This window comes from Loxodonta africana, chromosome 7 (assembly GCF_030014295.1).
Source record: "Loxodonta africana isolate mLoxAfr1 chromosome 7, mLoxAfr1.hap2, whole genome shotgun sequence".
Taxonomy (NCBI): domain Eukaryota; kingdom Metazoa; phylum Chordata; class Mammalia; order Proboscidea; family Elephantidae; genus Loxodonta; species Loxodonta africana.
Genome location: NC_087348.1, coordinates 84320717 through 84347773, shown reverse-complemented (window position 1 = coordinate 84347773; position 27057 = coordinate 84320717). Strand labels below are relative to the sequence as shown.

At 35.4% G+C, this 27057-nt stretch overlaps 3 protein-coding genes across 3 annotated transcripts; 2 read left to right on the top strand and 1 right to left on the bottom strand.

The window, feature by feature from the left end:
• The first annotated feature begins 3233 nt into the window (after positions 1-3233).
• Positions 3234-4372, top strand: LOC100673828 (olfactory receptor 52E2-like). The gene has a single exon (XM_003421544.2). It carries the CDS (start codon positions 3271-3273, stop codon positions 4204-4206), a length of 936 nt encoding a protein of 311 aa, XP_003421592.1. The 5' UTR covers positions 3234-3270; the 3' UTR covers positions 4207-4372.
• Positions 4373-8585: 4213 nt separating this feature from the next.
• LOC100656254 (olfactory receptor 52A5-like) lies at positions 8586-9531 on the bottom strand. The gene has a single exon (XM_003421443.3). It carries the CDS (start codon positions 9528-9530, stop codon positions 8586-8588), a length of 945 nt encoding a protein of 314 aa, XP_003421491.2. The 5' UTR covers position 9531.
• Positions 9532-25424: 15893 nt separating this feature from the next.
• LOC100674108 (olfactory receptor 52E4-like) lies at positions 25425-26821 on the top strand. The gene has a single exon (XM_003421545.3). It carries the CDS (start codon positions 25731-25733, stop codon positions 26667-26669), a length of 939 nt encoding a protein of 312 aa, XP_003421593.2. The 5' UTR covers positions 25425-25730; the 3' UTR covers positions 26670-26821.
• Positions 26822-27057: the final 236 nt, after the last annotated feature.

Here is a 27057-nt window from a genome sequence, read left to right as displayed (position 1 = left end):
TAACAACGGATATACTGGTTATTTATCTTCATTATCTGTATTTTATAAATGAAAACTTTAGGAATATAGATGTTAATTTACTTTGAAAGGTCCCATAGCTAAAATGTAATGTTTGTTACTGACTTTTCTTCAACTACACATGAAAATCTAGTAAAACTGGGTTTCACCACGAGTTGTCTGACAGCAGAGCTCATGGTCTGAAGCGCTAGAAAATACTGTGCTGTTATCAACCCAAGAAATGGTGGTGCTTTAAACTAGCCCATTAGGATGAGACAGATGTACCATTTTCTTTTTTTGCTCTGATGATAAATTTATTTATTTTAATAGCTTTATTAAGATACAATTTACAATTTAAAGTGTACAAGTCAATGGCTTTTAGTGTATTCACAAAGTTGTGAGTTCATCACCACAATCAATTTTAGAACAAACTTATTACCCCTGAAAGAAATCTCACACTCCTTAGCCATCAACACCTAAATCCCCTACACCACTTCATCTCCTGGGAACCACTAATCTACTTTATACCTCTGTGAATTTGCCTATTGTGGACATTTTATATAAGTGGAATCCTGCAATATGTGATTCTCTCTGTGTCTGGCTTCTTTCACTTAGCAAAATGTTTTCAAGATTCATGTTATAGAATATATCAGTACTTCACTTATTTTTATTGCTCAGTGATATTCCACTGTATGGGTACACCACGTTTTATTTATGTTTATCAGTTGATGGACTTTTGTGTTTTTTTGAGTTTTGGCTATTTTGGGTAATTTTTATTATTTAAAAAAATATTTTGTTGAGAATATACACAACAAGACATACCACTTCAAGAGTTTCTACAAGTACTTTTTAGTGACATTGATTACATTCTTTGAGTTGTGCAACAATGCTCACCCTCCTTTTCTGAGTTATTGGTCCTCCATTAATACAAATTCACTGCCCCCCAAGGTTCCCATCTAATCTTTTGAGCTGCTGTTGTCACTTTGATCCTGTGTAAGTAGTTCTTAAAAGAGCATAATGCTCAAGGCAGACATTTTGTACTAAACTATTGCTTGGTTTTAAGAAGACATTGGTGGATATTTTTGATTTAAGGTTTAATGATTATCTCAGGGCAATACTTACAGGGGTTCTTCCAACCTTCATGGCTCCAGGGGGACTGGAGTCTTTTGAAAGATACGGGAGAAGTGAAATCAGTAGTATACTTTTGAATGTATGGGAAGTGGGGAAGACATATGTTCAGAATTCTGATTTAGTCAGTTCACTAAATGCTAATGACATAAAACAGACAACCTCAAAATTTCCTCGGTCTGTAATTATCTTCCAATTATTTCTGCTTGGTTATTCATATAATGCTCTCCCTGTATACCAACTGCTCACATGCTGCCCCATTTTAGAATATAATTATCTGAATTGAGAGACATAATTTCCCCATATTTTACTTACAAACACAGATTATAGGGTTATATCTCTTACAAAAAACCAGAGCCGTTTCTTATTTTTCTCCTTTTCTGCATCTGTTACCTAAATTTTCCATGAACTGAGAATCTACTGTGTATATGTATGCTGAAAAAAGGAAAAACACTAGTGTTTATAACTTTCTCAGACTAATGTCTAGATTTATGGTCTTCAGAGATGTCATTCAAAGAATACAGAAAATTTTAATTAATAAGACAGCCTGTCATTGATACTTATATTAATAATTTTCAGAAAATTTTGCCTCAATGAGTGAATCCTTTTGTTATCCTTCATTACACCTTTTAAAAATATTTAGTATTCCATTAAAAGGCCATAAAATTATGGAATAAACTTCTGTTCCTATGGAACTTCCACAGGGTGTCTTCTGCAAATAGCATCTCCTGCTCTTAGCTTTGCTAATGTTCAACATTTCCTACTAGGAGTTTCCTGCTTCCCTATCTACATTGTATGTTTCTTCTATTACCTATTTCTTCTATTACTCTTCTTGGCTTTGCTTCCCACATATCAATGACTAGGTAATCACCTGATCATCTTACTGAAATTGTGGTCATAATTAATATGGCTCCCATGGAATCCTCACATGACCTGAGATGATCAGAAGAGATAATTTTGTACTACAAAATAGTTGCACATACTGGATGATTAAATGCTTTGGAAATACCCATCTAGCAAACACTAAGGTGTATGAAAACATGTAAGAACCATTTAGGTAACTTTGAAAATGATAGATTTGGCTTCCTCCTGATAATTTATAGCTCAGGTTTTTTTTTTTTTTTTTTCCTATGTAGTCTTTTCTTCAAACTTTTTGCCATGTGTTTTAAACTCTTTAAATCTCAATTGCTTCAACTTCAAAATAAAGATACTAATATGCCTTATTCAAAAGGATGTGAGTTAAAAAAAAGAAAGATCTTGTGTTTGAGTGAACATGTGTGGGGAGAAGAGGAGCTGTGTATATGTGACATGAATAAGGCATGAATTGTCTTTTTGCTTACTCTCTATTCTCCCTCCATTTTAATTAATTTCTTTCTTCCCTGGCTTCTTTTCCAATCTCTATTACTCTAAGCGTTTTGAGTATTTGTCAATTCTCTTAAACTATTTGAGATTCAGATCCTGTACACAAAATAGGGCTAAAATACGTCCTCGTATATGTATTATTTGCACAGGTTCTGATATAAAGAATTGCAAATATTAGGTAGTCCCTCGATAAGTGGTAGTTAGGTATATTGTAGTAACACATGGGCCAGTTTTAATCCTTTAAAAAGTGATATTTAATATTATAGGGTACATTTTAATGAGTCCGTGTGTTCAGGGACAAGTTATTACCAATGCTGTGTGTTCACACCTGTGCTATCATCCAACCAACTGGAATCAATAGAGGTCACTATGTATAGGGTCTAGAAAAGACCTAAGTTGTCAGAACTGAACATGGTTTTGTTCATGATGATGACAGAAGGGAAATAATAAGGAGTTATTAAGGCATAATGAAGTGATGAGGCCAATGCAAACAAACAGAGAAGAAGGATACTAACAAAAATAAATATATATCATGGAGGACTTTTATTGTAATCTATTACATAACTTCTTCCAGAGCTTTCTCATTGAGATATCCCTTCTTCACTGTTCCCTATACGTAGTACATTTCTAAATGTGTGAATTAACTAAGGACGAGAATTTACACAAACATATGACATTCTTATTTCTCTTTAGGTCTCCAAAGCTTCAGGTTCTATCTAGTGCCATAAAAGTTGGCCAACCACATACTTACAAGAACCATGGACTTATGCATTACCAGGCAGGATGTTTCTTACAAATGACACCCAATTCCATCCCTCATCCTTCCTACTGCTGGGAATCCCAGGACTAGAAACTTTCCATATCTGGATTGGCTTTCCTTTTTTTGCTGTATACCTGACTGCACTCTTAGGGAACTTCACAATTCTGTTTGTGATCCAGGCTGAGAACAGCCTCCATCGGCCCATGTTCTACTTCCTAGCCATGTTGGCCACCATTGATTTGGGTCTCTCCACAGCTACCATCCCTACGATGCTCAGTATCTTCTGGTTCAACCTTAGAGAGATCATCTTCAATGCCTGCCTCACCCAGATGTTTTTCATCCACAACTTCACTGGCATGGAGTCAGCAGTTCTCTTGGCAATGGCTTATGACGGCTACGTGGCCATCTGCAACCCACTCCGATATAGCATCATCCTCACTAACAAGGTCGTTTCTGTGATTGGTCTTGGTGTACTAGTGAGATCATTTCTTTCTGTTATTCCATTTGTATTTCTCATATTGCGACTACCCTTCTGTGGGAATCACGTCATTCCCCACACCTATTGTGAACACATGGGTCTTGCTCGTTTGTCTTGTGCCAGTATCAAGGTCAATATTATCTATGGCCTGGGTGCTATTTCCATCTTGGTGTTTGACATCATAGCCATTGCTATTTCTTATGTCCAGATACTCCGTACTGTTTTCTGTCTTCCTTCCCGTGAAGCCCGGCTCAAGTCCCTCAGCACATGTGGTTCACATGTATGTGTAATTCTTGCTTTCTATACCCCAGCCCTCTTTTCCTTTATGACACATCGCTTTGGCCAGGAGGTCCCCCGCTATATCCACATACTTCTGGCCAATCTCTATGTCATAGTGCCACCGATGCTCAACCCTGTTATCTATGGAGTCAGAACCAAGCAGATCTATGACCATGTGAAGATAATATTATTACAGAAATAAAGAGGGAAAGAGAAATAAAACCAAATACATATGAGATGGACCTTTTGGGAAGAGAAATGCCTTGTCATAGTAACTAGGTTTAATTGTACTTAACAGAAAGGCTTGTTTATATTGGCTCCCTTCTGTAAATATTTAATGGGTATAGGGTCTGTATGAGTTGGAATCCACTCAATGGCAACCTTTTTTTTTTTTTTTTACAGACTGAAAATATACGGTTTAATATCCAATTATATGGTAAATAACAACAGAGAACCTTATATGTGCATTTTGATCACTACATTCATAGAGTTAAATTTTGATTTAGAAAGTTTTCCATATTCTTTTGTGCGCTAGTCACTTTGTCTCATGCCTGTGGATATTTGCACATTTTGGTTAGGCATCACTGCAAACAAAGTTAACATTGGGTAAGTTTTAGAAAAATTAAGATATATATCCTAGTTTAAAATTTTGTATTGTAAATCTATGAAGCTATAGAACAGCTTTCTAGTCCAAATATCCCTAAAAATGTTGACATATACTTCCATAGCTTGTTTTTTGTTCCAAAAATCTTTCAAGTTTGGAAAATTCATAACCCTGCTGTAGACAACTCAAAACATTTTCCCTTCATTATAGGTAAGAGATAAATAGCTTTGATTATGGAAGCAGAAAAAATTGGTTTAGATTTATGGGTCTACAAATAATGACCAGCAGGTCCTAAGGCAAGTTTGTCATTGTCTTAAATCTTCATTTTCTCACCTGAATATGGGAAGTTACTGTTATTTACCTTATATGTTACAATGAATATCAAATGAGAGATTATGTTTATAAACTAAGCAGAGCCACTCAATTATATATTATTATTTGTATTGTTAAATGTATTTTCTATATATTTTCCATTTGTTTCCTGCAAATTCATCTCAAATAAAGAAACATAAATGGTTATATTTATAGCCTCAGTTTTTAGAAGTTAATATTGCATTTTTGGGTTTCTAAGCAGAAATGATGATAACACTGTTTTTAGTATGATGATAAAAATAATTATCTAAAAAATTCCTACTAATTTGCATGTGTATATCAGCTCTGAACATACATTATGCTGACTGATATTTTAGATTTGATGCCATATTTCTTTGGATGCTGCAATCACTAGCAATATTTATGCAGAATTTAGAGTTAGTATGAAAGAAGAGTGGGAGTTAAATACTGACCAAATTTGTCAAGTTTCCAGACTCTAAGTGATAGTGTAAAATGTAAAAATAAAAATTTTTTCCATAAATATTGTCGTTTTATAATTACTTTATTATAAAATTTTGAAAATATTGCAATGTTCTTCAGAAGTAATTTATGACAAATCAACAAAAGTGAGAAACTCAGTATTATGGATTCAAAGAAGTAGGTCCGATCACTTTGTACCAGGTTGATCAGGAAGACTTCATGGAAGATATGGTAGTTTATATTGACTAACCATGGACTGCCAGAAGAAGGAACAAATATGTCTTAGAAGAGGTATAGACAGAATGCTCCTCAGAATCGAGGATTCTGAAACTTCATCTCATGTACTTTGGACATGTTATCAGGAGAGACCAGTCCCTGGAGAAGGACATCATTCTTGGTAGAGGATCATCAAAAAAGAGGAAGACCCTCAACACAATGGATTGACACAGTAGCTGAAACAATAGACTCAAACATAGCAACAATTGTGAGAATGGTGCAGGACCGGGCAGTGTTTTGTTTTGTTGTACATAGGGTCACTATGGGTGGGAACTGACTCAATGGTACCTAACAACAACACAGTAGTTTAGTGTGTAGAAGGGTTGGAAGAATTTCAGTAGGCAGATACCGCGTTATGGCTTAAACCCCTATGAAAACTCATGTTCATATAGTGACCTATATTTTAATGTTTATTGGAGCCTTATCTATAAATACTAGAAACTGAAAACAATCTAAATGTCCTTCTACTGGTGAATGGATAAGCCAATTTTAGTAACACTAATACTCATGATGAGTATTATAGATACTTGTGATGCTCTACAATTGATTTCCTCATAAAGGGCCTAAATACACCTAAGTGTTCTGTATTTAGTCCATGCCTCACCAAATATCTTCATATTTTTAATCATGTAATTGTTCTTTATTTTACTCGATTGTCTCTGTCTACCCTCTATCTTCCTCAGTCTCTATACACCTAAACATCTCAAAATGTTAGGTATAGCCTGTGATTACTTGCTTGTGTGGTTGAATAACTAACATTCATCTCTCAGCTCACGACAAAACATATTGAATCCACATCATTTTATTAAACCTTTGCAAATTGCCTCTACTAAAAAAAATCATTATTATTTGCCTCTCTCCAGCATTTTTAAGTGCTTTTCTCTTCACTCTTAATTTTTTTTTATCACTTTGAATTCAACATGTTTCTCAGTCTCTTTTCCTGGTTTGATTTTACACTTGCCCCTTAAATGTCAACATTCCTTGGAATTTTAATACTCATCTACTTCTTCATAACTAGGCTTTCACCTCCAGACCCACTCTGTACCAACACATGCACTCACAGAAACACAATCACATGAAAACTTTGAACATCTTTTTATTGGCCATGGAGAAATATTGTGTTTGTATGCAAATAATGCATGCCTTCTACGTTTGTTTGCCACCTGTGCCCTCCCCCGACAGAGGTATTTTCTTAAGAATATTATGCTAATTTTTTTACAGCAGCATATAAAAAAAAATTGGCATAGCAGCACTTACAAAAATACCTTGGGGAGTGGTGGGGAGGGCGCAGTTGGCAATCAAGGAGGTGTGTGTTATTTGTCTAAAAATATGGTATGAGAACCAATACCATGCTTAGGCAAACTCTAAAACATAAGATATAAATAAGAAATGGAATCTTCTGATTTAAATCTTATCATTTTATTTTAGCTGTTCAGTAAGCAAACTGTAGCAATTAGGAGACATATGCAGAATGCAAAAGAAGCCCTTCTAAAGGGGGCTTTGTGAATAATGTGCATTTTTAGCCTATATACAAAGGGAGAGTAGACAAAGAGAAAAGTTAAATGACAGTGGTAAAAAGATGTTGATAGAAATTAAAAAAAAAAAAGAGTATGTTACCGTTATCCTGAACTTCTAGAAGAGAAAAATATAAAATGTGCATTCTGAGGCATTACTTCACTACAGTTTGACCATCCTTTTTTTTTTTTAAACATATTTCCACTCATTAAGTGTTCACTGAGTGCAGGAACTGATAATCCAATAATCAGGCAAATGTGTGCCTTCTAGAAATTTAAGATAAGAATAACATCAATAATTCAAATTATTTTAATGCACATGTACTAGATGAGGAAACCCTGGTGGCATAGTGGTTTATTCCTACGGCTGCTAACCAAAGGGTTGGCAGTTCAAATCCACCAGGTGCTCCTTGGAAATTCTGTGGGGCAGTTCTACGCTGTCCTATAGGGTCGCTATGAGTCAGAATTGACTCGACAACACTGAGTTTGGTTTTTTGGTTTACACTACATGAGAGTGATAATCTTTGAGAGCATTGAGAAATGCATTCACTGATACATGAACAATTAGCTTTCTGAGCAACTCAGCAAAATGATTATAGTAACACAGAGAGAGTAAGTGATGCTCCCATGTTCATGGGCTTATTAGGTGGTATACTAGAAAGACACATGGCTCTTATCTCTTGATAATTTCTCAAAAACACAATTTTGTAAGGGTACACTGAGTAGAATAAATGTAAAGATTTCAATGACGAGAAGTCATTTCCAGAAAATTTAAGTGATTAAAAAAAAAAAAAAAGATTTAACAAGATTTAGTTTTTGCTTTCACAGGAAACATTTGATTCCAACAAAGAATATAGAACCCACAGTGAGTACAAAAAGATCAGAAATGAGATAAGAAATTTACATACATATTATACCATGTTATTTGCAAATTTATGATAGCAATGGGATCTCAGAGAATTGGGAATTTACCAATAATTAAAATACGAACACTGTCATTATGCATCCATACTTCAGAATCTAGTAGTAAAAAGTATGAGAACAAGTATGATAGTTGTACCAAGTGAAAACCAGGCAAACTCAGGGTAACATTCTGTGACATCGAGCCTTATTCAAAGACAGAGGATATCATATATATATATTTATATATATATATATATATCTTATAACGTTAATGAAACTTTTCATGGTAAATATCATGTTGAAAGGGGTTCAAGGTTCTGAAATGGTGTCTGAAAATTGGTATAAGAATTACTGGCAATTTTTTTACTAAATTTATAACTAACCCTATGTGAGCTAAAAAATACAAAGGCTATTATAATAACACTATGTATGACAAGAATTGGTAGGCATAGCACTATGAAGAGTGAATGCAGCACTGGAGCGTGTATCATTTTAACTCTTGGTAGTGAACATTTTGATAACCCTCTTTTGGATCTGTTTGGTTTTTACTCCATAGACAATAGGGTTAAGCAAGGGTGGAACAAGCAAGTAAAGATTGGACAGTAGAATATGTACGTAAGGAGCAACATTGAAGCCAAATCTGTGTATGAAGGATGTAAAAAATGTGAGGATATAGAATTGGAGAAAGACGAAGATGTGGGCTGTGCATGTGTTGAATGCCTTGAATCGTGCCTCCTTCTGTGGCAGTTTGAAGACAGCATGGAAGATAAAGGCATAGGACAAGAAGATGAAGACTACATCAAATCCAAGGACTGAGAAAGCCACAAACAATCCATATGCTTTATTGGCCCTGACATTTTCTGAGGCCAGCTTTACCACAGCCATGTGCTCACAATAGGAATGAGAGATAACTGTAGTTCTGAAATGCTTCAGACGCAGTTTTATTAGAAGTGGACACATGATGATGATAACAGACGCTCGTATGATCACCACCAATATAATGCTGATTAACGCTTTCTTAGTGAGGATAGCAGAATGCCTCAGAGGCTCACAAATAGCAACATATCGGTCAAAGGCCATGGCAAGGAGAATGCCAGACTCCATGCACTGGAAAGTGTGAGTGAAATACATCTGGATTAGACAGGAGTCAAAGCAAATCTCCCTTGACTGTAGCCAAAAGATAGCCAGCATTTTAGGGGTAATGCAAAGAGTCAGACCCAGGTCAGTTGCTGCCAACACAGCTAAAAAGATATACATGGGCTCATGGAGACTACGCTCAGTGCGGATAATGGTGATGAGGAGGCTATTTCCAATCATGGCCAAGATAAAGGAGATGAAGAATGGGATCCCAATCCAGTGTTGCATGAATTCAAGGCCTGGAACTCCAATTAGTGTGAAGATAGACGGCTTGAAGAAGGTGTCATTGGTATGTGGCATGACAGGGCAATGATGGTAAATCCGTTCAGACTTCAAGTCTAGTTAGAAAGAATGCATAATTTATTAATAGCATCCATAGTGCTGGAACATATTTCGGAGAATAATGTAATTTATTGCATCCTACTATGCTAAACTGAAGTTCAACTGATTCATTAAGAAGGGAATTTTTTAAAGGATTTTTGTAAGATAAAGTAAAATACCATGTAATTTTATGTAGCTTTTGAAAAAGTCCTTAAATAAAACATATGTACAAAAATACAATGAAGATAAAAGTTAGCAGTGACTCCTTCAAATAATTTATATTCCAATTTTCAAGTATGTCTCTGCTTTAAAGAGTATTAAAAATTTAATGATTTGAAGCATATGTTTTATTTTGTAAAATGTAAAAATATACCAAATCAAATATATAAAGATGAGTTTTAAATAATATCTATTAAAATATAAAATAGTTACACTTTTTAACTGTTTTCTGCTCTTCTTCCTTGTGTACCCATTGCCGTCGAGTCAATTTAGACTCATAGCAACCCTATAGGACAGAGTAGACCTGCCCCAAAGGGTTTTAAAGGAGTGGCTGGTAGATTAGAACTGCTGACCTTTTGGTTAGCAGCCACAGGTCTTAAGTACTACACCACCAGGTTTTCCACTCTGTCCTATAGGGTCTCTATAGGTTGGAATCGACTCTATGACAATGGGTTTTCCTCAAGAACAATTCTGGTTTCTCTGAGTATTCAACTTTTCAAATATAAGAGCTCAGTTGCTTACCAAAAAGTCTGCAGTTCGAATCTACAAGCCGCTCCTTGGAAACGCTACTCTGTCCTATAAAAAACCAAGCGAAACCCGTTGCTGTTGAGTCAATGCCAACTCATAGCGACCCTGTAGGTCTCTACTGTGTCATCTGCAAAGTAAAGGTGATAACATAGTAACAGAGCTTTTGCTTTTCTCTGTTCATCTCAGCATTGTGAAGGAAAGACCTTGTCAGGCCCTAAGGTCACTGGATGGTGCAAGCTGTTTGTGAAGTTGCAAACCTAAAGGTTAGTGGTTCAAACCCAGCCAGTGGCTTTGTGGAAGAAAAGCCTGGTGAACTGCTTTTGTAAAAATTACAGCTAAGAAAACCCTATGGAGTAGTTCTACTCTGTAACATACAAGGCTGCCATGAGTCGGAATTGATTCACGGCAACAGCTTTGGTTTTGGTATGGTAATATTATATTGCCACTATATAATGGTGCTCTGGTAGCAGTAGAGGGCAAATTTTATCTTCTTTTCACTTTCTGCTGCCCACACAACTCTAAATGGGACAGTGCACTAAGAAGATCACAGATTTACAAAAGTTTGTTTCCTCTCTTTTTGAGCAGAGCCTTCCCTCTGCCCACTTTAAAGGGATATTTGAGGAAAGGAGTCAAAGCAACAAAACAAAAAGAGGGGGGCTATATGCCACTTCTTCATATAAGTGAACAAGGGCTCTAGAAAAATTAGGGGTGGCCTATACTTGGAATGGAAGCCCTGGTGGTATAGTGGTTAAGAGCTGCAGCTGCCAACCAGAAGGTCGGTGGTTTGAATCCGCCAGGCACTCCTTGGAAACACTACGGGGCAGTTCTACTCTGTCCTATATGGTTGCCAGGAGTCAGAACTGACTAGAAGGTAAGGGCTTTATACTTGGAATGCTGAATAAGACAGACACAGCTTGGACTGGCTCTAATCTACGTAAAAGCTAAAAATACACAAATGTTTATTTCTACTGTGTCTACTAGGGTAATGTACAAATAGGAAATCAGGAAAAAAAGTAATGTTCATGAATAAATATTTTAAATTAATCTGAAGTTGTCCCTGTGCTATATGTCTTTGTGGATAAGGAGAGGGGCAACTTGGTGTTGTTTGGATATTTTGATGGCGCAAATGGTTAAGCACTGGACTATAAACCAAAAGGTTGGCAGTACAAACCCAACAAGAGGCACCTCAGAAGTAAAGCCTGGAGATCTGCTTATGAAAAGTCACAGCCTTGAAAACCCTATGGAGTATAGTTCCACTCGGCAACATATGGGGTCACCCTGGGTCGGAATCAACTAGACAGCAAATAACAATAACAACAGATATTTCAGATTGCAGAATTAAATTATGTTATATTCATTTGACGAACTTAGCCACTAACAAAGTGTTTCAATATCATGGACAATCTTTATAAAGAATCAGAATACTAACAAATGCTTAATATGTTTTTGTTTCTTACTGTATAACTGGCAATGTCCAATTTTATAATTGATAAAAATGAACCACAGGGAAGTAAAATAGCTGGGGCATTGTCTCCCAGGTAACCAGCAGTGAGGTCACTTTTATCCAAAAAGCCAGAGGGAGTACATTTAATCACTAGATGAATCTGTCTTTGGATATATAGTATGATAACTTTAATGAAAAATACATACTTGCACAAGAAAACTGACAGGAATTACATTGAATTTGTATTAAATTACATTGAATAGGAATGATAGAAATTTCTAGGTTGTGGGATTTTGGGACATTTTATTAGTGTTTCTTTATTGTGTTGCATTAAAATTTAAAAACACTCAAAAGAAGAATAAAAATCAAACAGGTCAGGCAGAAATTTGTGTTTCTCTATGCAAAAGAAAAAAAAAACTACAGTGAAACTTCAGAAAAACCAGCGTTTTTCAATAAAGCTACCACCAATAAAATATTTATGAGTTCTATCTCTCCCAACGTGTTATTGTTTCTGATTCCTAAGAACTCTAATTTACAAATGAGTTAATGATGATGGCTGATAAAAAGTAAATGTAATAACATGGACTAAAGGAAAACAGACCAGGCTGTACTTACATGTAGAACAGTAGATTTCAACTCCGATGTGAATTGGGAAGAGAATTTGGAAGTCATTGAATACTGTCCCTTATAATTTAGCTCAATGAGTTATCCATTATTTCAATCAATGAACAACAAATTCATTATACATTTTCTTTCTGAGGCACTACTCAAATGCTTAGAAATATAGCCTTGAAAAGCACAAGAACAAAACTTCCTCCCATATAATATTCATGGCATGACAGGCATCAACAGAATGAGATAAACAGGTGACCATAAAGAGATATCTGGAAATCTCAACACTTGCCTAATGGTTTCAAACCAAAAGGAATCTATAATTCTACAAGGTTATGCTTAAAATAACAATAATAGCACCTATCACTACCAAGTCAAAAATACAGAGTTAGTGTGTAATACAGTGTTACAGGCTTTACACGAATTTGCATTTTTCATAGCATATAATTGTAAACATATCAACTCTGTGTATGAGGTATTATCACCATGAAATTTTTCCTTCATAGAAGTTAAGTAACTTGATCATATGTCTAGTAATTGGCTAAAGTGAGATTTAAAACAAGATCAAGCTGACATCAATGCAGCTAGAAATATACAATTTTCTATCAATATTGTCTTTCTTACATACAAGAGTCTTCAGTTTTTTCAAAGTATTGTTTCAAAGCCCACCTTGGTGTGTCAGGAAAGGAGCATAAACAGGGACAAATATCCCTGAGTGCATCAACACAGTTACTTACGCTTTGGTTCTTCATCATATCCCTTGTTTAGCACTGTGCACTGATATCCATATATTTAATCGCTATCATGCTAATCACTTCTCTTCTACTTATCTTCTCTATTACAGTGAGGAACAGACCAACTGTTCACAACATGTTGAGTGTCTAAATGCCCCTTCTAGTGTGTGCTAAAATACTCACACAAATCTGAACTTCAGAAAAAGAATGCATGTGTGTGTGTTGTGTGACACTGAGAAGTGTGTCTCAGGTCAGCAAGGATCATGACTGAGTGGGGTTTATAACATAGAGGACACTTCCCTCGGGAATCTGGTGGTACTCTAGAGACATAATATTTCTTTCTTTCTACAAAGTTATCCATACCATCTGAGGCCTTAATTTTCTCATCACTCACTGAGAGCTTAAGAAAAAGCCTCAGGAACCAGAAAACGGGAAAAGAAGGAGCAATACAGGAACAAGGCAAAAACAAGAAAAACAACGAAGTATCTCCCCCTCATCAATAAACACTTCTTAAGAATTCTTGAACTGAGTTACAATAAATATTTGATAAACATTTGAATATGAAATGACCTTGCTTAAATGTTTCATTTTTTCAGTGCAGAAAAATTGCTAAGATGCATTAAACAAACTATTTTGCATTCACTTATTCAATACTTATACGGCAGTAGTTACATGTGAGACGTTCTTCTAGGAATTGTGTAAATAATGAATTTTAAAATGCTAAGACCTCTGCCCATATGCCACTTAAATTTTCAACTCTTTTGTTGTTGTGAGTTGTAATCTTGTCAGCTCTGACTCATAGAGACATAATGTAGAACAGAATGAAACATTGTCCTGTCTCGTGCTATCCTCACAATCTTCAGTATGTTGGAGCCCATTGTTGCAGACACCATGTCAATTCACTTCATGGAGGGTATTTCTCATTTTTTCTAACCCTCTACTTGATGAAATATGATGTCATTTTCCAGCCATTGGTCTTTCCTTATGACCTGTCCAAAGTGAGTAAGCCAAAGTCTCCCTATCTTTGTTTCTAGGGAATATTCTGATTGTATTTCTTCTAAGACTGATATGTTTGTTCTTCTGGTAGTCCATGGTATAGTCAATATTCTTCACCAACATCACAGTTCTTCTGTCTTCTGTTTTCCTTGTTCAGCTCTTGCATGCATATGAGGTGACTGAAAAGACCATAGCTTGGGTCAGTCACGCCTTAGTCATCTCTTTACTTTTTAAGATTTTGAAGAGGTTTTTTTGTAGCAGGCTTGCCCAATGCAATCCATTTTTTTGTTTGTTTATTTCTTTTCTTGACTGCTGGTTTCATGGATTAAATCCTTGACAATTTCAGTTTCTTCAACTTTTGTCATGATTTTCATTTTCTTTATGGTCAGTGGTAATCCATATTGAAGGCTCTAGTCTTTGTCCTTTATCGGTAAATGTTTCAAGTCATCTTAATTTTCCAACTATTACCCTAGCCTTTATTACTAAGGCATACAAAATTCATCCAGGACAATCCACACCTGGTTTATATTCATTTTATTTTTAAACATGAAGACTTTCCTATAATTCGTATTATTGCTTCTTCTAAATTAGTAATTCTAAATATTTCAAGGCTCATCTCAATCTTCCTTCCAAAAAAAATCCCATGTTTCTCTTTTTTACAGTCTTATTATAATTTGTTTCCATATTTCTGATGTCATTTATATTAATACTTTTCTACATAAAAGGAACATCTTTTATTTATTATTATTTATTTTGTTAATAAACACATTTTCTAAACCAAGAACAGTCTTAGAAAGAAGATAGACAAACCATGAAAAGTGTACTATCTAATCAGCAAAACATGGATATTCCAATCCATGGGTATAATATTGGTCTGCATTTATGCATTGTGTAGGTCTTTCTTAAATTCTGTCTCTAATGTTCTGTAGTTTCCAGTGTATACATTTTGAACATGTTTTGCAAATGTTTCCTAGTATTTCATGTCTTATTTTCTATTGGGACCTGATTTTTGAAATTCTAGTTTTAATTATTTATTGCTAAAATATATAACCCCAGGCCTCTGTCAGATTGTCATAATATGGTGACTTGCGTGTTGCTGTGATGTAGCCTTCAGTATGGATTATATCTCAACATTAAGAAAAAAAAATCCTCACAACTGGACCAATAAGCAATATCACGATAAACAGAGAAAAGATTGAAATTGTCAATGATTTCGGTTTACTTGGATCTACGATCAACGCCAACAGAAGCAGCATTCCAGAAATCAAATAATGCACTGTATTGAGCAAATCTGCTGCAAAAGACCTCTTTAAAAAGGTATCATGTTAAGGACAAAGGTGCACCCGATCAAGCCATGGTGTTTTCATTAGCCTTATATGCGTGCAAAAAATGGATGATGAATAAGGAAGGCTAAAGAAAAATTGGGAAACCCTGGTGGTGTAGTGGTTAAGAGCTACAGCTGCTAAATTTTGAATTATGGTGTTGGAAAAGAATATTGAATATACTATGGACTGCCGAAAGAATGAACAAATCTGTCTTGGAAGACGTACAACCAGAATGCTCCTTAGAAGTGAGGATGTCTCACATACTTTGGACATGTTATCAGGAGGGACCTATCCCTGGAGAAGGACATCACATATGGTAAAGTAGAGGGTCAGCAAAGAAGAGGAAAACCCTCAATGAGATGAACTGACACAGTGGCTGCAACAATGGCCTCAAGCATAACAACAATTATGAGGATGGTGCAGGACCAGGCAGTGTTTCCTTCTGTTGTACATAGGGTCACTATGCCTTAGAATCAATTTGATGGCACCTAACAGCAACAAAATATGTAAAATATATTTGATTTTTGAGTTTGGATCTTGTATTCTCCAAACTTGCTAAATTTATTCATCAGTATTATAAAAGTGTCTGTAGTTCTTTAGAATTATCTGCTTCAAGCATGAGATTCTATTTATTTTAGCTACCTTATTTCACTGGTTATGAAGGACAATATGAAAAAAAAAAAAACCCATTACCATCGAGTCAATTCCGACTCATAGCGACCCCATAGGACAGAGTAGAACTGCCCCATAGTGTTTCCTCACCTGGTAGATTCGAACTGCCAACCTTTAGTTTAGTAGCTGTAGCTCTTAACCCCTATGCCACCAGGGTTTCCATGAAGGACAATACAATGGTGAATAAAAAGATTGAAAGTGGACATTATTGTTGCATTCCTGATATGCTATTGATAATTTACCTCTGCTTTCTTTTTGTCTTAATCGGTCTAGGAATGATTTTATCATGTAAAATGATATTTTCCTAGAATTGACTTTTGAGTTTATCTACTTTCTCTTCTGCCCACCCACTTTCTATTTTATTGGTTTTCACACTAAAAATGTTATTTCTTTCCTTATAAAAACTTTAATTTTCCTTTCCCCTTACTTTCCTGGCTTCTTAAGGTGGAAACATGTAAGTTATTGGTGTTATACCTTTTTTCTTTTCCAGTGTATGCATTTTAGACTATAAATTTTCTTCTCAATATGGTTTTGGCTGCATCCCAACATTTCAATATGTTGCATTTTCAATTTCATTTTATTCAGATTATTTTAATATCCCATGAGACTTCCTTACTGACCCATGAGCTATTTAAATATGTCATTTAAACTACAAATATTTGATGATTTTCCAGATACCTTTTCTCTAGTTTCCTAGTTTAATCCCTTTATTGTCAGAGAGCATATTTTGTATGATTTTTATTTGTTGAGACTTGTTTTATTGTCAAGATGTTCTGTCTTGGTAAATTTTCTTGTGTGCTTGAAAATAAATTATGTTCTTAGGTTGTTGGAAGGAGCCATCTATAAATGTCAACAGTGTCTAGTTGGTTGATAATGTTATTCAGGTTTTCTACAGCACCTGTCTACATGTTTGTTCAATTACTGAGAAAGGAGTAAATTAAGGAGAACAACCAACCATCTCTGAGTACCCTGGACTTTCCGAGATTTATCAGTGGAAGTTCCGTGCCCCCAGGAAATTTCTCAGTGCTAGGCAAAGCTGTGTGGTTGGTCATACTAGGTGAAACCTCCAACTATAATTATTGTCGTGTTGCTGTTCATTGCCTCCAGTCAGTTCCAACTCATGGCAACCCAATATGTGTAAAGTAAAATTGCTCCATAGGGTTTCCAAGGGTGTGATCTTTGGGAAATATGTCATCAGGCCTGTCTTCTGAGGTGCCTCTGTGTGGGTCTGCAGCACCAAACTTTTGGCTAGTGGCCGAGAGCTTAAAAATTTTCACCACTTTGGAAATCCTAAGTATAATTACAAATGTGTCTAATTTTCCTTTAGTTCCACTAGTTCTTAAATTTTTTTTTTGTTCATGTATATTGAAGATTGTTTAAAATTATTTTTTCTTAAAAATTATTTCTTTATTGTATAATATCCTTTATCTCTGAAAATATTAATTAGCCCAAAATCTCTCTTATTTGATGTTAATATAGATATTCCAGTCTTTGGGTTATTGTTAGCATAATCTACATTTATCTGTTTTTTAAACATATTTAAGTATTTATGTTTAAAGAAGGATTCTTAAAGGCCATATATAATGAAGTCTTATTTTTTTAATCCAGCCTGACAATCTCAGACTTTGACTGGTTTGTTTAAATAATTCATATTTAATGTGATGATTCATATGGCTAGGTTAAAACTGACCATGTTGATAGCTATCTCCTAATTGTTCCATCTATTCTTTCTCTTTCCCTCATTTCTGCCTTCATTTTTCCTAACCGAACATATTTTATTTCTTCTATTGACTTATTATTTATTACTATTTTAATAAACATTTTAGTGGCTGAGATAGAGTTTAAAACATATTTTTGAATGTATTAGAGTGTACTTTCAAATAACATTATACCTCATATGTGCAACATAACTACAGGCAGTCCCTGGGGTATGGATGTCCAATTTATAGATGCCTTGTACTTGCCCTTTAATGTTATGTAAACTTGCCCTGACTTTGAAATGATTGAACCAATCACAACTCAAAACAAATTGTTCATCACAATCACCTTCACTCACAGCACATGCAGCTTTTAAATAATTGAAAAGGCTTTGAGCCTTTTTCTTGCACTGAAGTAAGGCTAAGTAAGAACTCTGTGCTACTATTTCAACTCACCTACAATTCTACTTAAAGACACTGTTAGGAACGGATCTTGTCTATAACCCAGGGTCTGCCTGTAATTTAAAATATTACATTTCCAATTCCTCCCTCACATAATTTATACCATTGTCCTACTCCATATTTTCACACATGCTATAAACAAATGACACAACTAAGCCATTATCAACAAACGTATGAATTTCTTACTATGTATCAGGATGTTTTAAGTGCTGTACAAGTATGTATATATTCTTAACCTTCACAATAATATTTGTGCCAGGTGTTTATTCTGCTTATTTTACAGATGACGAAATGGAGACACCATTTAAATTTCTTGCCCAAACTCACATATCCAGTAAACAGACAAACTGAGTTTCAGACCCATATTGTCTGACTCAGAGTCTTTCCATTAAATCATTTCCCTGTATTTCACATTTCTTTCTCTAAGTCTTTGTCCCTTTCCTAGAAAAAAGAAACACAAAATAAAACAAAACACCACCACGACCACCACAACCACCACCAACAAAGCAATTTTGCTTTTCTGTTAATTACAACCAGTGAGGAATGAGGATTTGTGGTGCGTCAAGACAAATGTTCTTTGTTTTAATATATAATCGCTCCCCGTTTAGTTTTTCCAATGAATGTTCTACTCCACAGTTCCAGAAAGATGGTCATTTTAAACCTAGTTCTTTTGGCATTATTTTTTTTTCCAGGATTATATTTACAGTAGATTTGGTTTTAGCATTGGAATGGGATAAAGAAGGTATGTAAGTTTAGAAAAAAAAGTGGCTAGAGAAGATCAATGTAAGCAACCATATACTGGGGAAAACAAAAAGTAGAGATGACCCGCCTAACCCTTACACCATCATCTCAGATTCTTTGTGACCCGGACGTGTACCTGGGTCCATGACAGGAAATGTAGAACTAGAGGTGCCTTGAAGAGAAAAAATGTGAGTCAATCCCTTCTCATAGACTCTCCTGCCTAGAGATATAACAATAGTTCCAAGAATTCTTGAACCACTAAAACTGCTAAAGTCTTCAAAAGAAAGCAGCTACACACCATCTTGTCTCAAGTCTATTCTCTTCATGATTTTCCAGTGGAGTGGGTATCCCCTTTAACAGAGGAAGCTTGTGTACTGGAGAATCCAATGGAAAGCTTTACTAGCCTATTAAAATTATTATTATTATTAACCATATGATGTCCTTCTCCAGGGACTGGTCCCTTCTAACAACATATCTAAAGTATGTAAGACGTAGTCTCGCCATCCTTGCTTCTAGGGAGCATTCTGGCTATATTTTTTCCAGGACAGATTTGTTCGTTCTCCTGGTAGTCCACAGTATATTTTATTTACCAACACCATAAATCAAAGGCATCACTTCTTTGGTCTTCCTTATTCATTGTCCAGCTTTCAAATTCATATGAAGAGAATGAATACACTGTGGCTTGGGTCAGGTGCACCTTAGTACTTAAAGGGAAATCTTTGTCTTTTAACACTTAAAAGAGATCTTTTGCAGCAGATTTATCCAACGCAATGTGTCTTTTGATTTCTTGACTGCTGCTTCCATGAGCGTTGATTGCGGATCTAAGTAAAATGAAATCCTTGACTTCAATCTTTTCTACCTTTACACTTGGTGTTGCTTATTGGTCCAGTTGTGAGAATTTTTGTTACCTTTATGTTGAGGTGCAATCCATACTGAAGGCTGTAGTCTTTGATCTTCATCAGTAACTGCTTCAAATCCTTATCACTTTCAGCAAGCAAAGTTGTGTTATCTGTATATCGCATATGATTCTTTCTCCAATCCTGATTCCCCCTTCTTATTCTTATAGTACACTTTCTCAGATTATTTGTTCAGTATACAGATTGAAAAAATATGGTGAAAGGATACAAACCTGATACACACCTTTCCTGACTTTAAACCACTCAGTATGCCCTTGTTCTGTTCGAATGACTGCTTGCCTCTTGGTCTACATACAGGTACCGCATGAGTACAGTTAAGTGTTCTGGATCTACAAACTGGATACAAATCCATAATTTGTTATGGTCCACAAAGTCAAATGCCTTTGCATAGACAATAAAACAGAGATAAACATCTCTCTGGTATTCTCTGCATTCAGCCAAGATGCATCTGACATCAACAATGATATCACCTGTTTGGAACCCTGTTCTGAATTTTGAATCCAGCTTGAATTTCTGGCAATTCCCTGTTGTTGTACCACTGCAACTGCTTTTGAATGATTTTAAGCACAATTTTACTTACATGTGGTATTTATGATATTGTCTGATAATCCCCCATTCCAGAATCAACACATAAAAGAGAAATTTTGGATATTTGAAAATACATATATTGTTGAACTGCCTTCACCCATAGCTTAGTAAACTTACTGGAATGGAAAAAAATATCATTTAGTCATTTACTTCTGGATCCAATCTTGTGTTCCCCTTCCTTATAGCTGAGTTTATGCCCAGATAGGCTGCTACGTTGACCAGTAAGGACAGTAGACATGATCATAGGAGAGTGTAGGAAATAGATTTCCAGTAATGTCGGTTTGAAATGAGATGAGATGAGAGGCTTCGTAATGCTTAGCATAAACTCTCAAATGCTCTTATTCCCGAGAGAGACTAGCAAAGGACATGCTTCCCAAGGGAGCTACATCCCCTGCATAAAGGGTTCCTCTTGAGGGGTCCTAAGCAGGGCCAGCCTGACACTGCAGGGACAGGCAGAATGCTGTACCTGAAAAGGGAGTCCAGGTCATAGTTTGTGATTGTGGTTATCCCCCAACAGGAAGGCTCTAACAGGTGGGGCAGACCAGCACTGTGGACATTGAGGAGACTTTCTGGAAGTCACATCAGGTAGTATCACTTAAGATATTTTGCAGATTTAAGTGCCAGGGTCTCTTTATGACAGCTAACACTATAGACTAGGAGCATTCAGACAACAGATGGATATACTTTCAATGCAGATATGAGCATAACGAATGACCAGATTCCAGAACTATAGACTGTGTCAGGGAGAACAATGTGTTGTTCAGTAAAGTGACATCTTTGAGATAGTTTATGGATCTTATTAGCCGTACAGCTTTGGGAAAGTTCTTCATACTCTGAGCTACAAACCAAGAGTGACAGTACCAGTTCACCTGAGTCTGAGGTGTGTTTGAGGACCAAATTCTGTAAATGTGTTTGTCATCAGTACAGTGACACAAAATACAAGTTACTCTGACTTAAAGAATCCTGTTTTTTTCTGTTTTTTGTTCCAACAAACAGAGTCCATGTATCAGGGTTATTTCCCAGGAATTTGTATATTCGTCCCAGGCTAAACATCTTTCATAAGTGAAAGCATGTTAATACATTATAAAAATATTTCCATAATTGTCCTGAATATATAGGCTTTAAATAACTGTGCAATGGAAAATAGACTCTTTTCCTTTTTAACTTAGAATTACTTCATCCTTCTAGACCTACTTAATCAAAAGAAATATTGAACAAAGTTTATGAGATTTAATAATATGGAGACAAAGCCACTTTTGAAACCCAGCCGTACAACTGACTTTTATGAGTTACCTTAGACAAGTTTTTTAGATTCCTTTAATCTCAGCTGTTTTTATGTAAAGTTGGTTGTTAAGAAATCTGAGTGAGAATATTTGTATAAATAATTTAGCAGAGTGTTTGGCAAATATTATTGTCTTTGATGGACCCTTTTTCTAGAATAAAGATTCAATTAAATGAAAGAGAACAACGAGAGTGTTTATATTTCAAGCGGAGGAAAAAAATGCACCCTGGAGGCCATCCAATTGGGTTATTTCCCATCGAGAAAACCGTTGGCTCCCAGACATTAGATTTGAATTTTCCAAAGGTAATATAGAATTTTGTTCAATTTGGCATAAATATATACTGTAACTCTTGTAAAATAAAGGGTAAACTCTAAAGAAATCTTGGAGAGAACTGTAGGGCACAGCCTAAGACACTACTCTGGCCTTTGGTCTGGCTTTGTAATTCTACGCAGTCCATCATCATTCAGAGGAATGGCGGTTATCAATGAGCTTGTTGCGAACAGTCATAAATAATGTACTATGGTTAGCATTTCACTGAGAAGCTGATGAGTGTGTATAAGAAGGAAAATATGAGGAATAAAAAGCTTAGATCATATTAATAATGGAAGTCATTACATAATATTTGATCTTCACAAATGTTTATTTTATGCTCTTTGAATGTGATTATGAAATATGGTACTTATTTTAGGATTCTGGAGTTTTGTATTAATTTGGTGCGATTATTTAATGTCTCATTCAAAGTGAATATCATCGCTAAAATAAGATCCAAATTGAATAATTCGTTAAATCGAAGTTTCACTTTTTCTCTAAAAAAAAACCTTTTTTTCTCTTACTAGGTCGATTTCTTTATAGCATTTCATTATGAAGGACTTCAAACATATACAACTAAAAAGAGTATTATAATGTACGCATCACTTAATTTCAACAACCATAAATACTCTTCTTTTCTCTGTAGGCTTGGATTTGATTATTTTAGATAAAATTTGTGCACATATAAATGCACATATATTAAGTGCACATTTTAAACAAATGAATATACGCATTTATCCCGTACTCTATTACGATTTAGAACTTTTCCATCACCTCAAAAAATCCTCTTGTGTTCCTTTTCAGTGAACTTTTGTTTTCTCTTACGGCACAAACACCGACCTGATATTTTTCACCATAGATTTTTTTGCATATTCTAGAAGTTAATATAGACTCTTGTAACTAGCCGCCATCGTTAGCATAACTATTTTGAGATTCATCTCTGCTGTCGATCTGCTGTTATCTGCAGTTGATGTATTTTTATTGCCGAATAGAATTTCATTGGGTAAATATTCCAAAATTTGTGTGATTACCCATCTTTTGATGAACATTTGTGTTTGTTTTCCCACTTTAGGAAAATCATAAAATAAAGTTGTTAACGAACAATTGTGTACAATTAGTTTAAACAGAAGTTTTATTTTATCTTGGGTAAAACCTAGGAATTCAATTGTTGTATACAATGATTGGTGTGGTTTATGAGAAATTTTTAAGAAATGACTTGTTTATCCCCCAACATTGCTTTATATTCAATTTATAGTCAATTTCTACTATCAGTGTAAGAGCTCCTACCACTCCACATCCTGGCCAGAATTTGGTGCTGTCATTCTTTCTACTTTTAGTGACATTTCATTTCAGTTTACTGTTCATTCCCTGATGACTAGTAACTTTGACAATCTTATGTCATTTGTGTATTTTCCTTTGTGAAGTGTCAATTTAGGTCTCTTTGCTTCCTTTTCTATGATTTGTTTTTCTTATTTTTTAGTTGTAAAACAAAAACAAACACATTACCTTCGAGTCGATTCCGTCTCACAGTGACCCTGTCGGACAGAGTACAACTACCCCACAGGGTTTCCAAGGAGCAGCTGGTGGATTTGAACTGCCAACCTTTTGATTAGCAGCCAACCTTTTGGTTAGCAGATGAGCACTTAACCACTGCACCACTGGGCTTCTTTAGTTGTGAACATGTTTTATACAAGTTTGACACAAGCCCATTGTCAGAAATAGGGATTGAAAATATTTTCTCTCAGCATGTACCTTCTAAATTCACTTTCTTAATGGAAAGTTTTTAATTTGATGACATCTATTTGATTAGTTTTTGTCTGGTTATTGCTTTTTATGTCTTAAGAAACCATTGCTTTCCACTGGGTTGCACATATATTCTTCTATGCAGTATGTTAATGACTAGAGTTTGATATTTTTGTCTAAGTCTATGACAGAAATATGATTAATATTTTATGTGTGTTGTGAGGTTGAGTCCAAAGGTCATGTTTTCCTAGGCATATTCAGTTGCACTAGCACCATTGGACGGACGACTTACCTATCCTCATGGAATTACTATATTGAAGTGTTTATAAAAATTTAATTGAGCATAGATATTGATTAATTTTTATCCTGCTCTAGTAGGCACTGTTTTTTTTTTTTTTTTTTAAGTAGGTAGGTTTTTTTAGGTAGATAGGTATTTATCTATTTGCTTATCATTGTGAAATAATTACACTGACTTGATTGCTGTACCTTTATAACTTTGAAGATCTTTAATATAAAACATCAGTTTTGTTATTCCTTTTCCAAGGTGTTTTGGGTATTCACATAATTAGTTTAGAATCAACATAAATTTATTGGTATTAACTGAAACTGTTTTGAATGTGTTTACCAATTTTGAAAGAGTTGACATACTAAGAGCAATTTGAATCTTGCAAACCATTGATATGATATGGTACATTTGAAAATTTATTTAGTCCTTCTTTCATTTCTTTATCCGTGTTTTATAATTTTCAGTAGTTATTCCTAAATACTTCAGTTTTTTATGTCATTGTACATGTTCTTGTAAAATTTTAAAAAATGAACCATTTGTTTACTAATAGTATATAGAAATATTCATTCTGATATACAGATAAGTAATAAGTAAGCTACATGGTTAGCTGTAGAACACAATTTTTTTTATATAAACATAACTTTCCATTTAGGAGTAGGGCAAGTATACTTCTCTCATTCCAATCTTTGTCTTTTTTTTTTTTTTTTGCCATATTGAATAGTTAGAATCTCCAGTAAAAATATCAAATAAATTGATGATAGTTGATATTCTTGCCTTCTCCTAATCCTAGTATGCAAATCACTCAGTGCTTTACCACTCAGCATGATGCTAGCTATAAGTTTTTCATAGATGTTTTTCACCAAACTGAGCAAGTTTTCCTTTTCATAGTTTTCTGAGATTTTTTTTTAATATCATATATGGATGCTAAATTTAATTAAATGCTTTTTCTTTTTCTACCTCTATTAAGATGTTTATGTGACTTTTGTGTTGTTTCTATGGTTAATTGTAATGTTTTTGACTAATGAGGAAATAATGAGTCAAGGAATATAAGTACGGTTTAATTGCCAAATGAATATCAACACAATCTTAGAAAGGCACATAAATAGAGCAGGCATGGCTAAAAAGAGGAAACTACGAAAGGCAGATGAACGTCACAGGTGGATATCTTCCTGAACTTCACATCCCACGTTTCCTCCTATTTCAATCCCTCCTCCTCATTTCATAGCATTTTGGGGAATTTTCCCTTAAGTGTCTTGCAACTAATAACAAAGTAACTTGAAGTACTTTGGAAAAGTCCTGGCCACCGAAAGAGTTTTCTGTTGGTACAAATGATCATAGAAGTATAGGCACTTCACAAAAGAATAAGCGCAATACCATAATGAATCACTACATTGTATTGCTAGAAAAGGCTGTTTCAATCCTTCTCAATTCCCACGGTAATGTTAAATGTGAAAGGCAAATTGAATGTCTCTGATAGTTTATTATGCTCCTAGTCCCTTCCATTATGTCTCAACAGTTTTATCAGCATGCTATTATATCTAGTTATATTCAACCATCATATATTTCCTTGTGTTTTCCCAGAAATATTGAAGAAGACAGTATTCTCCAAGAGTCCTCAACAGGATGTCCTCTGCCAATGGCACTGCCTCATATCCCTCCACCTTTCTTCTGCTGGGTATCCCAGGTCTGGAAGCTTTCCATGTCTGGTTTGCTTACCCTTTCTTTGTTGTTTATCTCATAGCACTTGTGGGGAATGTCACGATCCTGTTTGTGATCAAGGCTGAGCAGAGTCTTCATCAACCCATGTTTTACTTTCTAGCTCTACTCTCCTTTATTGATCTAGGCCTCTCCACTTCGACCATCCCCAAGGTGCTAGCCATTTTCTGGTTCAATCTTAGGGAGATAAGCTTTGAAGCCTGTCTCATTCAAATGTTCTTCATCCACACCTACACTGGTATGGAATCTGTTGTGCTCCTGGCCATGGCGATTGACCGTTTTGTGGCCATCTGCTACCCCTTGAGATACACCACCATCCTCACCAACAAGGCGGTAGCATTCATGGCCTCTGTTGTAGTGGGTAATTCAGTCCTTCTTGTCTTGCCCTTCTGCCCTCTTCTCAAGCGATTGCCCTTTTGTGGACACTACATTATCCCTCATACCTACTGTGAACACATGGGAATTGCTCGTCTTGCCTGTGCTAGCATAAGAGTCAACATTATCTATGGCTTGTTTACCATTGCCGTCCTCATCTTTGACTTGATCCTTATTGCCCTCTCTTATGTTCAGATTCTCCGTGCTGTTTTCCATCTTCCTTCTAGGGATGCCAGGCTCAAAGCACTTAGCACATGTGGTTCACATGTCTGTGTCATCTTGGCCTTTTACACACCAGCATTTTTCTCCTTTATGACTCATCGTTTTGGTAAAAATATTCCTCGCTACATTCACATCCTCTTGGCCAATCTGTATGTAGTTGTACCTCCTTGTTTAAATCCAGTCATTTATGGGGTCAGGACAAAGCAAATTCGGGACCGAGTTGTGAAAATATTTGTAAAGAAAGAGTGACTTAAATGTTTTCAGATATTGATGAATTCTTTCATGTTATCCTTCAGCATGTGTATCTTTTAGGATGTCCAAAATTGAGACTAGGTAATGGTCCCTTAAAGAGCCTTGGTAGCACAATGGCTAAGCTCTCAGTTGTTAACCAAAAGGTCAGAGGTTTGAATCCATAGCAGCTCTAAAGGAGAAAGATGTGGCAGTTCTGTGCATAAAGATTACATCCTTTGAAACCCTGTGGGGCCGTTCTACTCTATCCAATAAGATCTTTATAAGTTGAATCAACTCAAAGATAACTTTTCTCTTTCTTTCTTTCTTTTTTTTTTTTAATGGTCCCTCAGGCATTACTTCAGTCATTCTTAGGGGCTACTAAACTCACACTCAATGTTTCTTGTGT